Source organism: Ambystoma mexicanum, chromosome 1q (assembly GCF_040938575.1).
Source record: "Ambystoma mexicanum isolate Mex_15411 chromosome 1q, UKY_AmexF1_1, whole genome shotgun sequence".
In the NCBI taxonomy this organism is placed as follows: Eukaryota; Metazoa; Chordata; class Amphibia; order Caudata; family Ambystomatidae; genus Ambystoma; species Ambystoma mexicanum.
The window spans coordinates 1,278,086,896-1,278,105,826 of record NC_090922.1 but is presented as its reverse complement, the minus strand read 5'-3'; the positions used below and the strand labels follow the sequence as shown (position 1 = coordinate 1,278,105,826).

Here is an 18,931-nt window from a genome sequence, read left to right as displayed (position 1 = left end):
ACTCTCAGGTGCCCAAGGATGGCTTCTGTGCAGATGCCCGCCAAAGGACTGTAAACAAAGGAACCAAACCTGGTTTGGCACACAGAGTAAAACACGAGAAAGATCTTTACAAAAAGAATTGGTGAATAAACCCACCCAGAACCAAATAAAAGTAAATGGGGTCCAGCGGATTTAAGTTTGAAGCTACTAAGATAGCCTAAAACAGTACCAATGCTATTTACATAGACCGCAGTAGGAAAAATATGGTAGATACCACTGCCACCAACCAAAGTGTACAGAAAGGGGAACGAAATAATGTTCCATGAGAGACAGACAAAAAGGGATAACTATTAACCCTTTCCAGTACTCTATGTAAGGTAGTTTGTACTGGGTCTGCAGATTTAAAAATACTAATAAAGTCAATAGCAACTTTACATGTTCTGAGAGACCGTAGTCAGTCCCAGAATATGGAGTTTAAAGTGGGAAGTCTGAAAAAGACAACTCTGTGTCACTGCACTGAGGGTGCTGTGTAACGCACAGTAAAAGGATGATGCCTCTGGAGTAGGTGAAGCTCCACAGTTTATGAACACAACACATGTTAACCACACACAGCAAAACACATGTAAGAGTGCGACAAAAGGCTCACACTCTTACCAGGTGAAAAAAAGTATTCCTAGAAATCCAGCAAAGCTGCTGAGGGACTCAGTAGTTAAGGGAAATTAGCCATAAGGGAAATAAGCCATTCTGGAGAATTCTCCCTAACAGTAATGTTGGCATTTTTGACAGTTGGACTAACTTCTAGGCAATGACCAACACTATAACAAACGCTTCTTTCTGCATCATGCGGCAGCTGATTGATACCAGAGCCCCTCAACAAGTTGATGCAGGAAATCTTAAAGCGGAAAGAGTTAAAACGCCTTCTAGAAAGGCATGGAAAAAACGAAGAGAGAACATATCAGCAATTCAACAAAAAACCTTTTAAAATGCAATGTAGAAGTATAAAAAAAGGAAATATAGTGGTTAGTAGCAGAAGCATTTGAATTCTGTATCATTACAACTTAATTCTCCACACAGACCCAAACGCATCTTGAATGTAGATAACCCAAGTGCCTTTTGAAAAGTGATTGGACAAGTGGTTACTTTTGAAACAGCATGTTTTTAGGGGGAAAGGGTTGAACAGCCATAAAAGCTCTGATTTTACTTAACCCGTACAATTTGCCTTTTCTTGATGTCTTCAACAAATAGCATCGATTCACGAGAAAACATTGCAACCAATTAATTCATAAGAGATGACTATTTGGAAATATTCTGCAAAACCCGAGATTACAGTTCAGAGTCATCTATAAAGTGATCCCACACATCCGATATAAACACGAAAGTGAGAAACAATTAAACTATAGTGTACTCTTTTGAATTTCAGCCTTTGTTCTACTGAAGAATACCCTTTCTATTCAAAGAAAGGAACGGGAATGGCTCATTGAAACGGGATAGAAAAGTGTACAATGTGTACCTCTACACCTACCTCTCCCACATGGTTCCTCGTCCACCAGAGCGGAAGATGCGAGAAAGGAGCTCAGATCCACCAATGGCGGTCTCTTGGGTTTCTTTGGCGGAGCGCCCAGGAGATCAATGGGCGGAAGCGGCTTAATGCATGGGAAAACCTTCTGTTTGGCTTCAAATATGCCTTCGTTTTCTATAAAATGACAAACATATTACATGTGAACTTCTTCTGGAAAGCCATTTTGTAGTTACACATTTTTAGCTCAACTGATGTCTTACACAATGTGTTACCGGCTGTCAACATGTAACCATGGTAGAAGCATACTTCAGAAAATACCTTGCATGAAACCGCATGACAAAAATAATTGTAAACAACTAATAAAAAGTAAAATCTTGCCATGATGTGATGGCATGCGAAAAGTCTTCTCTGCACACGTTCCTCGAAATGGATGTACAATTACAGATGGGACACACAAAAAAGGCACTAAAACTTTCGTGTTTCCATTACTCTCAGTATTTCTGAACAGCCTGAAAGCATCAACTTTATCGTCAGCTGCTTATTAAATACATGGGATATAAAATTATCTTGGTGTATCCGTACCTACGACCTTTACAACACCACAAGAAATGAGAAAATTCTTGGAACTCCAACACCACCCTGGAAAACCAGTTATCCCTCAAATCCAGCTGCACATCAAAAACTATATGTCTACAAAATGAAAAGAAAAAACGAATCCAACAAAGCCAAACTCTGCCCCATCCCCTTAAACCTCCAGCCATCGAAAGAAATTCAATATCTTAACCAAACCAACAATAGATCCACCAGCGTTGACTCCCCCCCAAAACCACACTCCCATGTCACCCATGGAAAACCCTTGCCAACTCTTTCCATTGGACCATCTCCTACCTGCGAGCTAGATATTGGGTTATCCTCACCTACGAGCATCGTTCCTCTCAAATCCTCCCTCTCTCTGCTTTTATCCTGCCAGCCTGAACCTGGTCAAATCCCAAAATACCCAAAAAACGAAAAAACAGCAGATGCTAATACATGTTTACTGGGTGACATTGAGGGCTAGGGCAGCTTCTTGTCTGGTCAATTTGACTCAGTCCATGCTGCCACATCAACATGGGCAGAGCTTCAAAGTATGCGACACTTGCTGCTTCTGCTCATTTACCCTCCTAGATTAAAATAGCCGTTCATACTGGCAAACAAATTGCTCACAACACTTTTCTCTGACTTGATACTTAACTGGTCCGTTTGGTATGTTTCATTTTAAACAAGCAGAACGTCCCTCAACGGGTTCTGTAGACTGACATGAAAACACTCATCAATTGTTGAAAATCAATTATCCTGTAGGTTGCTGTTCCGATTTGCTTTTTTCTTGATGTACTTTGCACCCTGAAGTAAACTGCAGTGAGAATGGGGGCATGTGGCTGGCTGACATACCCCAGAGCAGGCGTTGGGGGAAGGCAAGAGTTGGCGTGCTGCTGCATACTTGGACCTTCAGTGGTCTCTCCCCACCTGTCCCTTCACCCTGGAATGGTGCAGTTAATTGGGGTGCAAATCTTGGAAAATGTGCATCCTAAGGGCTTGATACGTGGTTTTTCGAGGCCCCACAGGGACCTCAAGTATTGTTCCTTGTGTCGAGACCGGTCCTTCTATGACCACATTGATGTTTCACTGATTTCAGGAGACCGTCTCATGTGTGAAGGTGCTGAATTCCGGGGAGAGGGGTGAGGTATTCAAATGTTACATAGCCACTAATATCCGCAGGGTCCTAACAGGTAACTATGCAAAGTTTGGTGCAGATTGGTGAAACGGTGTGGAATTGTATATGGAACAACACTTCACCAAACCACAAACAAATTTAGAGTTCTGCTGAAATCCAGGGAAAGGGATGGTGTGTCCAATTGTCATGCAGCCAGCAATGTCTGGAGGGTCCCAATGGGTAACTATGCAAAATTTGGTGCATGTTTGTGAAACGGTGTGGAAATGTATAAGGAAAAACGCTTTTCTAAGCCACAAACGCAGCTACAAACCCACACATTTTCACGTTTATAAATATAGATGGGTAGCAAACAAATAGACTTGCACAGCTCCCTCCCACTTTCTGTTCTTTCTGGCATTCTTTCTCCAATGGCATTCATAGTTTACATGGAACTTCTAAAGATGCTGGTGCCCAGGCATAGAATCACACCACACTGAAGACAAACAATATCTCACAGTATTGACAACCCAAAGACAGTCCCTCCAGAACTTTCCTGGACACCATTTGACAGGATTAAGCAGGGGGGCCACTGACCACAGTGGTTGCCTCACCTTTATTGCCCATTGAATAATATCAACAGAGGCACTTGCAATCACACTACCCGGATTTGGAGTCTGAAAAGCCGCTGAATGAGTCCATGTGTGAAGAAGGACATGAGCTTTTCCCTAACAGGGGAAATTAATGCAACTTGATAGGTCATTGTAGTGAGCACCAGACTGCAGCATGAGGTAATCAATCGGTCATAGGTGAAATGTTGGTGGTGACTTGAGCAACAGTGTTCCACCTGTGTCAATAAGAGATTGAGAGCAGAAGAGCGAGCATTAGCCTGGGTGGTGGTGCCGGGATTGCCAATGGCACAACTGCCTGTAAAGAGATATACTTAACAATATAGGGGACTTACCTCTAACACACGGACATACTTGTGTCTTTGTATCCACCTGCAAGGGTGTCCTGCAGAACTTGGGAACCCCATAACATTGCTGATGACGTGAAAGGATGCTGTGAGGCTGCTTCAGGGGTGGGGGCAGTTAAGGCCTGGCTACCATCACCCTAAGAAGAGCCACCAGTCATCTGTGCCATGGCAGCTGCAGTGGTATGGAGGTGCTGATGTAGGCTTGCTACCAGGGTTGGCAGCTGGTCCTGTTCTGGTGTTTGTAGATGGCTGGTGCTCAGGTGAGGTAGTGGTTGACTCTAGGAAGACATGCCCAATAGATCACCTTTATTGTGGTGTAACAGATGGAAGTACTGAAACACATCCGTTTTGGGCCATTTCTGCTATTGCGCAATTGCCATCATAGAGATTGTGTCTGCTGCATCAAAACGGCTTGGGTCCCATAGTGTTGCTGTGCTATTAAGTGACATATTGACGACATTTTGAAATCTTTGCCTTACAATATCATGATACCATCTTTTAAGGCAAAAGGTGTGGCAAATATGCAAGGCTTAAGGCTACTCTGTCCCATCTCCTAGACATCCAGACTACTTTTTAATGGAATGGAATATCCACCTGGCGGGTTACTCACAGGGGGCGTTCATTTTCATCTGTACCTCAGCCTCCTTCAATTCCAGGACTTGCAGTCTTTCATTATTTCCAGCAACTCTACACGGAGCTAGTTATTGTCCATTCCTGCCAATTATTCCCCCCCACCTTAGTGCCTTCATTTCTTTACTACCTAATTGTGTGCATTTAACTCCACTTGCATAGGGGGGGAGCTGGAGGGGGTGTTCAGCGGTTGTGCCCAGTGCCCTACTGCTCTCACATTTTTAATGCTGTAAAGCCTGGTTCCCTGTCCGGCCCTCTATGCGTCCCTTGCCTCCAGTAAATCTATTGATTGATATTTTATTTCTATCGCGCTCATACACAAGTGTTTCAGAGCGCGACAAGGGAGGGGAACAGGGGAGAACAAAACAGCAATCTTACTAGGCCCAGTGACATTGAGAACGCGCAAGTGCATGGAAGAGGGGGGAGAGGAAAAGTGCATGGAAGGGGGGAGAGGTGGAAGGTGCGAAGCAGAGGAGAAAGAGATAAATACCTATAATTAAATAATAAAGGCAACAAATAGTGCTAATGCAGCCAGCAATTTGCAAGTGCTAGGTTTAAGGCAGCAGACAGGTAGGTCCGTTAAGTGCAGGAAGAAAAATGGGGGGCTGTATGGGTACAGATACAGACCCCAGTGCAAAGGCTGGCCCGGAGGCACTGCAGGAGTGTGACAGGATGAGCAGGTACCTGGGCCCAAAAGACAGAGGGTGGCCAGGTGCACGGTGCCAAGAGAGAACAGATCAGCAGGGGAGAGGGGGAGCGAAGGCAGAAGAAAAGAGGATGGTCTTGAGGTGCTTCCGGAACCGGAGATGGTTCTCCTCAAGTTTTAGAGTGGCAGGGAGGCTGTTCCAGAGGGAGGCCCCAGCCGAAGACAGATCTACCCTCAGCTCGTTTCTTAGAAAAACGACTGACCCTGAGTGAGTTGGAGGTAGAGGAGCAAAGAGCTGGTGAGGGGAGGTATTTGCGGAGGGATAGCTGAAGGTATTTTGGACCCAGTCCAAAATCATGTGTCCACCAGCCTCCTACAATCATCATCCAATGCCCCTTCTTCAGCAGCCACACCTTGTCACCAGCTTAGGATTCACAAACACCAGAGGGCTGTGGTCTTTACCTCCAGCCTTTGGCCTCGTGGGTACATCCAGATATTTGCACTGGGCTTACACCCATAAAACCCAGCCCTGCAGCCTGTAGCATGGCTCCCACCTCAGCGTGTCGGGCTATTCCGATGTCATCCCTCTACCACCAAGTAAGGACTTGCATGTAAGGATCCTAAGCGAGCCGCTTGAGAGTGCCTGTCTCTACAGGACTCTTAACATCATCGCAGGGCTCTGTCTCCGGCAGCTACTATTCACGGCCCTGGTCCAGGGAACCATCAATTTGATGGCGCTGCTGCGCCCTCCACTGCACGATCAACTTGGGCCATTTCTCAATGCTTGTGCCTCAGATGGTGCCGGCTAAGCAAGTGACACCGATTCACTGCCAGTATTCCCACCATCTGCCTCTCGCAGAGCGCAATCCAGGGTCCTGGTTCTTAAGCCACTGCTCTATAACTACTTGGATCCTGTTTGAATGCATGTCACTTTAGGATTTCGGGGGTCCGTGGTGCACCAAAGTTCTCTGGTCCCTGGAGCAGCCGCACTCCACGGGGGTCTGGTCCACCATTTCGGACACGTCATTCCAGGGGTGCCTTTCAGAACTGCACTCAATGTTAGGCAGGGCGATGCAAAGTTAGCGTTTAAATGGCAATCTTGGCCAGTGCCCACTAGCGGTCTCCCAAGAATATATGTTTAATAGTGCAAACCTTGCCAGGGTAAAAGGAGCACTGTACAGACCAAAACATTGTTAGCAAGAATTTACCAGGTAAAAAATACAAATAATTATCACAGTGCAATATATGCGTGGGGGTGTGCACAAAAGATAGCTGAAATCTTGATTATAAAGAGGCGGTGTTATGAGCTATACAGATCTGTTGCAAATCTGAGCTGTGACTCAGCACATTTTTCAATAGCGTGCAATCTAGATTAGTCCATATAATTCGTGTCCAATCAATTTGTTTCCATCAACGATTTATTGGTGAAGCCAACAGATCTACAGCCTCTACAGGTGTGTGATCCTAAAGAGTAGAGAGATCTAGTTGAGCCAGTTGAGCCCTTTTCACAATATGGTTTTGGAAGAATCCAAAATAAAGCCTATGGATTTTGCTCGGGTTGGGTGAGGGCTGAAACGCTCTAAGGGAACATGTGTTGATGGCGAGCTCTTCAATATACAAGGGCGCAGGCAGTTTGGTTGATAAATGCAAAATTGAAAGAGTTAAATATCAAATCACATGACATCAGAGGTACATGAGTAAACCTGTGGAAAAAATGATCACAAGGCATAAGAGACCCAACACTCCCTCACCACTAAGAGTACAGAATATAAATATCTTTCACAACTCCCATCATTTACAACGAGCATTGTGAATGGGGAGGGATGAAAATCTGTGGGCTAAAACATTTGTCACACAGCAGGTAAAGTGAAACTGCTGTTCACAGTGGCATAAAGATTATACATGGTGCAGTGTGTGCGGCTCAGATTTCACCATCCAATATCTTACCATGACCCCCCCCAAAATAAATCTGGTTCACAGGAAAGTAATACTACACTTCTCCCTACACCTTGTACAGTCTGATCACAATGGAAAAATAGCCAGGGCTGAATGTGAAGGGCTGATGGGCTTTATTCTCATTTATTTAGTCTGAGTAGAAGTTTTGATGCATCATGTGTTTCTTTCTGGAGATGGTGGACGTGGAAGTCTTAGAAGTCCATTGTGAGAAACCAGAAGGTGTTGCATACACTAGTCCCCAGGTATCTGTCATCCAGGTTGCCAGGACACGGCCATCACTTTTGGATCCAGTTCCTGGGGGTGGACCAGTGCGGGAGGATCACCTGGGTTGGGGGTGTTCAGGGAGTGGGAATGGGACACCGGATAGCAATACGTGGTGTCCCCTTCCCTGTAACACCTTTACCCCATCCTACCAGTTAGGATACGTAGGAACTCTATGCCCCCCACCCCACTTTCCCTACACAAATACATTCACACAGACAGCCCGCTCTGGGAGAAAAAAAACCAACACCCGAGTATGCTTGACGATTCCCAAGACATTGGTCAGGCGAGGTCAAGCAATTATTGACCGACACATCTGACTGCTATTGAGCTTCCCCACATGGATAAAAGGCATAGCACAAAAGCACACTCTGAGCAAGGCAAAGCACACGAGGAAACAGCAGTTTCGAGACAACAGCTGAATGAGGGGCGAAAGACGGCGAACTACGAGGGGCTTGCAAGGAGGGACATTCCCTTTACATTTCTGGAAATAAACTGTTATGATCAAGAGACCCGAAGATTGGACAACTTGAGACCTGGAGATAAGTCGGAAGAATCCTGCATTGTATGTAGGAGGTACCCGCACTCCTAATACATGACTAATTGAGTTGGGGAGAAGCAGCAGCTGTCGTGGTACCATCATTGGCTCCAGGAACAAAGTAGTGATAGAGAAATCAAAACAGCCGGTGAGTTTGGAAGACTGATACAAAACCGGTCTGTGTTGAAGCCAAGGTTGCAAGCAGCAACATTGTACACCAAGCACTGGAACGAACATTGTTAAAACGTGTGTGATCAAAGATGTAAAGTTGAACAGCTGATGAATGTTTGAACTTTGAAAGGATATGATATTGTTAACAGAGTGGCCCGACACTGCATGCATGCTCCATGGAATGTCTCTGTTAAGGTATCCAGCCGAAGGTGGCGGAAGTGAAAGTAAAGAATTGTAAAGAGAAAGATTTTGTGGGTCAAGCAAAATCCTGCCAACAATCGAAAGTCTTTGATTTTGAAATAGAAATGTAAAGATTGGAAAATGAGAAAAAAAATTGTCCGACACGCAAGAGATCAATTAAGAACATTGCGTTAAGTGGGTCGGAGCCCAGCAGAAGGGGACCCGGAGTGAATAGTAAATCACCCAAGAAATTGCCCAAATGAAATCCTAAGAAGAAAGTAACTTTACTGTTTGTTTGTTGCATCAGGCCCTCTGACATCAGAGACTTTGAATGGCATGGAGACTTTGACACAGAAGGCCCTGATGCTGAGGTTTTGAACTGCATCCTCATGCCAGAAAAGCCAGAGTGTGCACTAAGCTCGAGTGTGTCGCCTTGTCCCATGCAGAAATCATGGGGAATGGGAGCCAACAGCTCAAATATTGTGACATATCACTATTTGGAATTAAGGATTGGCAATAGGTTTATTAATATAGGCACTTTTATTTTCACAAGTGTCTACTAGGACTGGTTATTATTATTTGATGGTCGTAACTTGCTCTCATATTCAGATTTAGGATTAGGCATTTTACCAACCATTTGAAAGTTCAATAAACACCATTGAACTGTGATCACTTGTGTCTGTCTTACTGTTTGATACCATGCCTTCCTTACACCATGTAGAGGCTGCGGGCATACTTCTATTTGGATAATCATGTGTGTTTTATAAATGTTCTTTGCAGGAAAGGTAGGTTAAGTATAACAATCTAGAAATATCTTTGGTGGAAAAAGTACTGTCCAGTGATAGGATTTGAGGAAGAGAACATACAATAACATCTTCCAGCCAAGTGATAGGGTTTATTTTGGGCATATTATTTTTGGTTGTGTGAAGGTGGTGATATAGCCTGGTCTTTGTCATCTTGAGTCCATCAGAATTAAACTTATGGCCACATCCTTTTGTGGTTTGGTTTAGCTGGTATGATTTCATACACAATTTTTTTGGCACATATTTAGTTGCAGCAGTTAATACTTTGCTTCTTGATTAGGTCTTCTTCTAAGTAGCAATTGGGATTTTAGGGAGGAAATATAGATGATGGGCTTCTGTGGCATGCCACATGCAATGTCCCATGGGATTCATTTGAATGGAGGCAAGTGTTTTTTTTCTGTTTGAAAGAAGTGAGGTCATCCTGCTTAATGTTGTATTCTCTACCCCCGGTTTATGCTCATTTATCAGCGGTTTGTGGTTGATTGTGTTAAAGGCAACTGAGATGCTTATTGTGATGGGGGAGCGTCCGAGTCTGTGTTGCTTCTAAGCATGTCTCAGATAGCAGAAATGATTTGGTTATGATCCTCTCACTTCTTGAACCTTAACAGAATCTCATCTCCATGCAGACTCCTACAACATCCTTCAAGTAACTGTTGGTTTATGTATTTTTCAAAGAGTTTGCAGTTTGAGGATTACTGGAGATTGTGCAGTCTTTGGCAGGGACATTAGGGATTTTATTTCATATTTACACTCCCTAGGACTAGAGGTAGGATTCCTAATGCAAGTTAGCTGTACCTTAGTTTCCCAAAGAACTGGGCATGTTCTGGTCGCTGCTGGATGGCTTGGTACAGGTTTAGTTACATAGGTTTTCGGATGGTGCTTGTTGGTACCCAGAAGTCTGAAGTGGGAAAATGGGACGATCCCTTCCCCCGATTCTCGTCCAGACCAAGGCCTATGACGTCACGACCTAGGCACCCGTCGCGTGAGGAGTTCGACCAGCCTACTGCCGCCCCGGACATCAAGGTCCACCTTGGCCACGCCCCACACCCCCACGCAGGCTGCGCGTCATTCCAACCTCGGGCTGGGACCTCAGGTGGAGCCGACACCGACCATATGGACCAACTCGATTAGACATCATCCACCAACATCACCATCGTTAGAGATGCCATGACGACATAGCCAGCAGACAAGAACACATGTTCCACCAAGCACATGGATCACACACACACCAACCCACACGAAGAACATACTCAGTACTAGGACGTAGAGGATCACTCACACGCACATATGCATCATTGTTATTTTTCACATACGCCAACTGCAGCACTGCAGAAACGCAAGACGCCAGAAGAGCTTGTGTACATGCTTGCAGACGCTTCCTCGCTACTAAAGCTATGAAGAGGTAGCCCTATTTATGGACTAATGCATAAGACCCCATGTCGCCCATGCGATCCCCGTATTATGGACTGTGTACCGCCACGCATGAGCTAGGCCAAGGTAGGCCGCAAACCAGAGTCCTCAGGCCAGAGCAGCTCAGGCGAGGCTGCAAGATGCTGATCATGCAGAACGAACCCTGACGAGAGCCCGCTGCCAAGGCAACAAAGTTACAATCTACACGCCGCACTCCCGCACCAAGGTTACACCTGCTACTGCTAAATGCTCCTCTGAGCCGAAATACAAATGAAATACTTGTAATTCTGCTCCAGCCACGGTCTCACCACACGTGACTAGGCCGACCTGATACGATACCAAGCCCCAAGGACCAGAGAAGCTCTGGGGTCTCACGTCTGGGACACAGACTGCAACAATGAAGTGACAACTTGGACACCGACAGCGATGGAAAAATTACACCCAATAGCCCATAGTCATACCTATCCATTGTCCGCTACTGACACAGTCCTACATTGTTGCCAGCACCAGGTACACCGCGAGCTGGGAACGGCGATGGTCCCAGGCTTGGGGGCTCGCGGGTGAACCAATCTGAATACGAGGGGTTAACCACTGACGCTACGTAGTTTAGCCAATCACTAATTTTCCCCTTGTAACAACTTTCATGTAGCAACTATTAGGGATAACCCAAGCATAACACCTGACCCTTTCCCTACCAATAACATTTTCTTATATATGGGCCTATACTGACCCTACCACTCGGGGAGCCAACCCGAGATAGCGTTAGGTTTTGGGGCTAGTTTTCCCAGGTGACAAAAGTAGCCGCGCCATACAGCTGGAAAAAGGGCCTGCGAGCCCACCACGGTTGTGAGGTTTCCTGGGTTCCTGTGATCCGAGAACTTGTCCCTGTCTGTTTTTTTGCAATAAACAGCAGTAACTTTTTGCTCTTGTGTGTGTCTCATACTCCTTTGGGACGCAGGAGGAGTTGGGGCCTCCCCAACCCCGCAGGTACACTGACGGCCCTGCCGACCCCAGGAAATTACACCGACAAGTTGGAGGCACTGCTGAGATAGTGAGATAGACCAGAGCGAGGCCACTTGCCTGGCAACGCGGCCCACTCTGCCGTTGACCCCTTTGGAGGACAGCAGGACCATCGCGGAACTGAGAGATGACCGGACAGCGCAATCTGGAGATTGGCCGTTGGGAACCGACTTCAGAAGTATCCCGCCCGTCAGTTGGTGAATGTCCAGACGTGGTCCAGACGAGGAGAGGCGGCGACCTGATTGGGAGGGATGCCTGCAGTCGAGCGGCACCAGCAGCCGAGAGCCCGATGTGAGTATGGCACACACAACCAGCAGTGTAATGTTGTGCGGGTGGCATTGTAACTAGGATGGAGGGTGGCTTTCACAGTTGTAAGTGATTCCAACCCGGCACTTCACCTAAGTCAATGCCTTGCATGGGATGCACAATTGAAACCCTTAATTATTCATTTATGTCTATAAGTTCTTTTATTTATGAATGATGTACCCTTATATCACACCCCTCTCTTTGAATCCCCCCGGTCACACTGAACCAGGAAGCCGGCTGTTTTGCAAAGTTAAAAATATTTCACAATATATATATCGCACTACTTGAATGGTTATACAATGATCACCAATGGGGTGATGTCACATAAATCTCTTAATCACACAGAGTAATGATAGGAAAAATGATGTAGCATAGAATAAAACTTTTGGTGTGGGTTCAATCAAACTGCAATGCAATTACTCTTTCCCCCTGCACACTACTCAGTCCCCCCAATATGCAATATAAAGAGATGGAAGGGGAGAAAACAGGTTTCAGGAATACAGAATTCAACAAAGGAGTATCAGTCCCAATTTCCCCCCCAGCAAACACAGAGAAAAAACAGGGATGAGTGCAAACTTGTCAAAAATGGTTTTAAAGTTGGCTTTGAATAGAATGGTAAAAATACTGAAAATTGATTTAACTCACTAAAATTGTTTCAATACTAGTGGGAGCCGCTTTGTATGGTATCACACAGACACTAGCAATGATTATTGCGTAACTAGCAGTTTGAAAACTTAATTTTCAGGTCGAATGCAATGAACAGCTATTTCACACGTGATAGATTTGAGCCAAATGAAAAATTTGCTGCAAACTTTTCCACACGCAGTAAGCACATTTGCGGAATAAATATAAGGAGGTAGGATGCGAAGTTGGGTTTATTGGAAAGCTGGGGATGTTAGCTTCAAGTAGACACTTGAATTCCGTGTCTAGCATACACGGTGACGAAGTTATGAAGGTTTTTATGGAGGTCATTTTTATCAGAAAGAGTCAAAATTTGCAAAAGAAAGATGTGCTTTTTAAAATGACAAACAAGATTTCTTTATACTAGGGTAGAATATGAAGCCACAAACTACACAACATCGCAGCCACCAGCCCAGGATATCACTGGTTGATTTGGCCTGCCGAGACACTTACCTTTCTTTAGAAAATATATTAGCGCAAAGATGATTTTAGCACTACTATTAAAAAGGACTATAGGGTAAGAGAAAGAGTTCAGGTAAGAAAAGATTTTCACAATGCAGTCCGGGAAATAAGAGAATGGGTTTGGATAGGATGACTTATGGATAATACATATGCTAGGGACACTCCTATGCTATGGATATACTCATACCAACGTTTGGAATGGACCCGTCAGAGATCTAGTCAGGGATCTTTCTGGACTGGAATTCTGCTAGCACACTGGACTGGACTCAAGGCGCTCTGGTTCTGCAATCAGCAAGGCACTCTGGACACTGCACAGCGGGATTGGACTGGATCTCACGGGTTCTGGTTCGCAGCTATCTGGTCACAGCACAGCTCTACTGGGCTGGATGTTTGGATACTGGCAATCATTTGAGCAAGAAAGAAGCAGCACAGCACAGCCAGGCTGTTCTTTTTGGTTCCCCTTAGAGGTCTGGGGTAAAATCTGGTTTCTGGATTTTTAAAAGGCCAAGCTGTGAATGGTTCAGCTTTGAAAGTGACCCTTTCTGCTTTCAAAGTTCTAGAGTCTGGAGTCTGGAATATGGATTTCTCTTGCAAAGTGCTCCGCCAGCAATCGGATGGTGGGTGAATGTGTGCATTTCTTTAGGTCCTAAGCTATCTCTATTTATGTGTTTCCTAAAGGGGTGTGTAGGCTGAATGATACTAGGCTCACACCTAGGTATTCCATTGGTTAGGGTCTTTCCTCTCCCCTGATTTGAGAAGAAAACAGGGTGTCATCATGACGCTGTGTTTTATGGTCTAGGGAAAAACCTCCCCTTTGTTTCTGCACAGGAAATCTATTTTTCATACAAGACATATTTACAATTTTACACACTTGCTTGTAATGGCATATTGAGATCACAGATTTGGTGGAGCAAGTATTCATCCAAGCCCCATTACGGTGAGAGCTTGGGTCTAGATTTGGCATTTTTTTGCACTTTTGGTCTGGTTCCCAAGGTCGGATTTATCCCCACTTTTACACACATGTGCGCATGATATCTGAGCACAATCATGTGAAGTTTCATGTTTCTGGCATCACCACAATTGCTACAAAACCACAAATTCTGTAGTCATGTCTCTGAACATAGCACAGAGTTCAGAGTACTTTTAAAACATGACCAAAAATGTCACAGTAACAATACTGTAAATTTACAATTTTTACAATTTCGCACAGTTCTGTGTCAGTCCTCTTCAAAAATATACTTTTATGTGCTTTCAGAATATACAACACTGTCTGTCCCACCCCCAAAGTTTTGGTGGGTCAAGAGCAATCCCTGCCTCTTTCCTCTAGCAGGGGTTTCTGTTGACACTTGCATCTGCATATTCTTTGCAGCCAAGGGAGTCCTTTGTCTCTCCCAGTAAGCAGCAGAGCAAAATTCCCTCCCCTCTTCATTAACACCTAGATGGGAGTTCCTGGGCTTTGATGAGAAGCAGGAGAGATGCCTTTTTTTTGGGCAACTGTGGAATTTGCTTTGAAGTTCTTTGGCTGGCATCAGGCTGATTTTAAAAATCCACTTTGTTTAAATTTTTCTGTGATGAAAATAAACTTACATTTTCAAAACAGGCAAACGAAACTCTCATCCCAGTCTTTAAAACATAGAGATTAAATAGTTGCAACCTATATTGATTTGAATGGCAAATCACTTAACTCCAACCATTTGATTTTAACTGCACAAGTTTAAGCTTCCAATGCAATTAAATGACAGGTTTCATACAGGCGGCCGGTGGTACTGCGCACATATTCTGACAGATTTTTACATACAAGCACACCTTTCAATGTGAATATTCTTCTGATGGATTCTGCTTTCCTGTCATTGTGTGCTTATGTGGATTCTTTAATTCAAGTCAGGGTTACACCCAGCAAGGATGTTAGATATTTTCTGATGCTTTGAACCATTATTTTGTAATTTCAGCAACCAAGGAAAAAAAGGATTTCTGAGCACATTTAGGTTTCCCTGCAATAAAGCACTGCCTTTCATGAAGTTTCCATTTGACTCTGTGGGCAGCCCAATTACAGGTTTCAGCAGTGTGGTCTCCTGTTCCACCACTGACACAGGCAATGTAGATTGACAGCCATCTTTCTGGTTTCACTACGCAATTTTCGTAGGTTTAGCGCGCATAGGGCTTTTTGCAGCTATTTTGCTGGTTCTGGTGCCACCAGCACACAGTGATGTCGCAGGGCAGAGCTAGTGGGTCAGTACATCCCACAAGCCCCCCTCGTGATGCGTCTTTTGACCACCCATCAAGGAGAAGGCACAAGATTGGGATGATCAGTTTCTTCTTTCTGGTCCAAATGGCAAAATTCCTCTGCTTCTCCCATCAGTGGTGGATCGACCGGTTCTCCTCGCCGATTCCTGATGAGAGTATGGAGAGATACCCCGGGCTCCTTGGATCTTTCCTTCCGGTCCCTGGATGGTCCTCCTTGGTTTTAGTCTCCATGGTTTACAATTCTAGGATGACAAAGCAAAAGCATATTTGTAAACATTTCCTCACCACTATTTATGTAGTGGGGCAGATACATAAATTTTGACATAAGAACAATTTTTCTATTTGCAAGTTATTGATTATACAGATGGAATAGTTTTTTATAGTTGGAATTCTAGGGAGTTCGAGTGCCCCCAGTGGGGTTCCAGAATAATCCTCTAGTTGCTGCAGAGTGTGCCTAGGATGGCAACACTTCAGTTGGTTGATATGGACCCACTTATTTTCCCCCTCTGCCAAACTGCCTTTGGGGATATGGATTTTGTAGGCGACTGGTGATATTTTGTCTACAATTTCAAAGGGGCCCCGCCAGCTAGGCAAAAATGTGCGCTGTTTGGCCTGATTCCTTTGGAAATTGTATAAGTAGACCCGGTCTCCTACATGGTATTCTTTTCTAGTAGTCTTTAGGTCATAGTGGGTCTTCATGCTGTCTGCAGATCTTTCTAGATTTCGCGGAGCATAGGCAAAAGCATGTTGAAGGTGTTTTCTCAGATTTTCAACATACTCATGAGTTGTGGAGGCATTGATCAATGTCTGCTCTTGGGTTCTGTAGAGCAGATGCTGGGGAAACACCATCCTGCGTCCAGTCATCAGCTCAAACAGTGACATTTTTGTTGCAGATCTGATGGCCATCAGGACAAGAGGTAATCGAATATCCCAACTTGGCCCAGAATCTGCCACAAACTTTTTTAATATGCTCACACAATTGTCTTCTTGTATCTCTCTACTGCACCACTAGAGGCTTGCCGGTAAGCAATGTGTAATTTCCTTTTGACCCCAAGTATCTCCCACATCTTTGTCATCACTTTGCTAGTGAAGTGGCTACCTCGGTCTGACTCAATCCTTTGGAGTAGTCCAAAACGCGAGAAGATGTGGTTGATCGTCAGGGCAACTGCTGTTTCTGCTTTGCAATTTGGGGCCGGGAGACATTCCACCCACTTAGTAAACAAGCATGTCACGGTCAACATGTACTTGTTCCCCCTAGAGGAGCGAATCACGGGCCCAATAAAATCGACTTGTAAATCTGATCAGGGCAGTCTTATCCCCCTCTTTTGGAGAGGCGCATAGTGTGTGAGGGATGTTGGCTGAAATTGTGCACACACAAGACACCCCTTCAAGTATTGGTCGAGGTCCTGCCCCATGTGTGGCCAGTATGCAACCTTTCTTAAGATTTCAAGTGTTGTATGAAACCCCGTATGACTGGCTGTGGCCACATCATGGGCGTGACTTAGCATCAGGCTTCGGAATGAGGTAGGACCACCCACTGATCATGGCCAGCTAGGGATCTCCTCACCAACAAACTGTCTTGGATTCGGAACATTTTTGGACATTTCATCAACACTCTGAGGTCCTCTTTCCCTATGTAATCATTATCCGTCAGGGGAAAGTTCTCAGGGTCCTCAATTTGTCGATAAAATGTACCAATTATTGGATCCCCTTTTTGAGCCGTAAACAAATTAGTATCTGGGGTCTCCTTACTCCATTGTACAGTTGAGAGTTCATTGTGAGCATTTGTCTGGGACCTAGTGATAGCAGTGACCTGGCAGGGGCTCCATCCCAAGTAGATCCCCTTGGATGGCTCAGGTTTTGGCCAGCTGATCAGCTAGGTTATTTCCAGTTTTGTCTGGTCCCTCTACTTTCAAATGACGCTTGATCTTTTTCAAGTAGATTGTCATCCCATTCGAGGTGACCAGATCATCAATATTTTTGATACATTTTCCATGTTCAATGGTTTGTTATTAACACACAACATGCCTCTGGTTTTCCAGTTAACCAGGTTCTCCACGAATCCGTTCCGTGCATAATCCAAATCTGTGATTATGACCAGTTCGTGGAGTTGGTGTTGGACAGCAGTGAGGATGGATTGATGCACAGCCATCAACTCTGCCACTTGACTACTTCTGGGACCAATCTTGTACCCATCAGAGGGTTCTGGGCGACGTTCACCCATGTATTCCCTATGCCGCCACACATTCTTTTCCCCCGTTGTTGTCAACATGGTAGGAGCATCCATACACATAGACAGTGGGCATTCCCTCACACTGGCCTTCTTCCAAGACTTTCTGTGGGGAATTAAAGTAGGCCTCCATGTTGTCCTTGATTTTAAGACTTTCGTCCTCGAGACAGTTTTCTCTGGCACAATCATGCAAGTCAGCCAGACCTTCCGCGAGGGGACTCTTCTTGTTTTGGCCATATCTGACCTCCACAGGAAAGCCTTGCATTGACAGAATCCAGGAAGTAATTCGGAAATTACTCACATTTCCGGCCCAGATTCTGTCACTTTGGAGATATTGCAGAGGCTGGTGTAGAGTCTCCACTATGATGTGTTCCTCCTGGATAAACGGGCGGTGATTCTTCAATGCCCACACCGTTGCCAGGAGTGCCTTCTCACAATTGTTGAATCGTCCTCAACCGCCTTTCCAATAATGGTGCCTGCGGCTAGAGTGATACTCTTTAGTTCGCTGTTATCCATCTCTATTGGAATGGTATCATGTTCTAAATTGACTAGTGGTGTTGGGTTTACCCCCAACCCTTGCTGTTGGAAATGAGCATTAAAATTAATATAGGCGTCAGGGTTTTTCATTTTCTGTCCTCTCTTTCACTTCCAGTGAGAATGGTCAGGTCCTTTCTGGGATGGTGACTTCCTCTCCAATCTGAATTTCAACTGCATCAGCAGTTGAGCGGACCTAAATGGTTTCTCTGGGTCATCAAAGCCCATGGGTTTATCCGCTAATCGGGACCAAGCTTTGAAGTTCATTAGGTCCAAACTAATGGCAAAGTGATTTAGAATGTCACTGCCTAAGTAAAAGGCGGCAGTGACGTCTCGCAAAACCCAACAATTATGGACTATGCTCTTGTTGCCTATGGAAATTGAGCAGACACCTGCTTGGCAGGAGATGTTTGGAATTGGACGTTTCCAGGTCCATTTCCCATTTATCTACCAGTTTAAATGTGGGAATGGCTGGATCTTTTGTGAGTTTGCAGAACATGGCTTCGCGGATGAAGATCTTACCATTGTTCACACACACTCGAGCGAGAACAGAGTCCTTCCCTTCATTTAACTGAATAGGGATGAACAACTTCCCTCCAATTTTCTGAATATCAGCCAGGCTTTGAGCTGATTTCTCATCTTTCTGGACTATAGGAGTGGGATTTTCAGATTGTGAATTTGTAAAGAATGTCAGTGTG

At 44.9% G+C, this 18,931-nt stretch overlaps 1 protein-coding gene across 3 annotated transcripts in view; it reads right to left on the bottom strand.

Annotated features, from left to right (window-relative positions):
* The window catches only part of FYB2 (FYN binding protein 2), a 365,509-nt gene that overhangs the window by 240,922 nt on the left and 105,656 nt on the right, over positions 1-18,931 (bottom strand). For all 3 annotated transcript variants that reach the window (XM_069642109.1, XM_069642107.1, XM_069642108.1), the window contains exon 3: positions 1,502-1,672. In XM_069642109.1, coding sequence (XP_069498210.1) covers positions 1,502-1,672 — 171 coding nt within the window. The remainder of the gene's footprint in view (positions 1-1,501; positions 1,673-18,931) is intronic.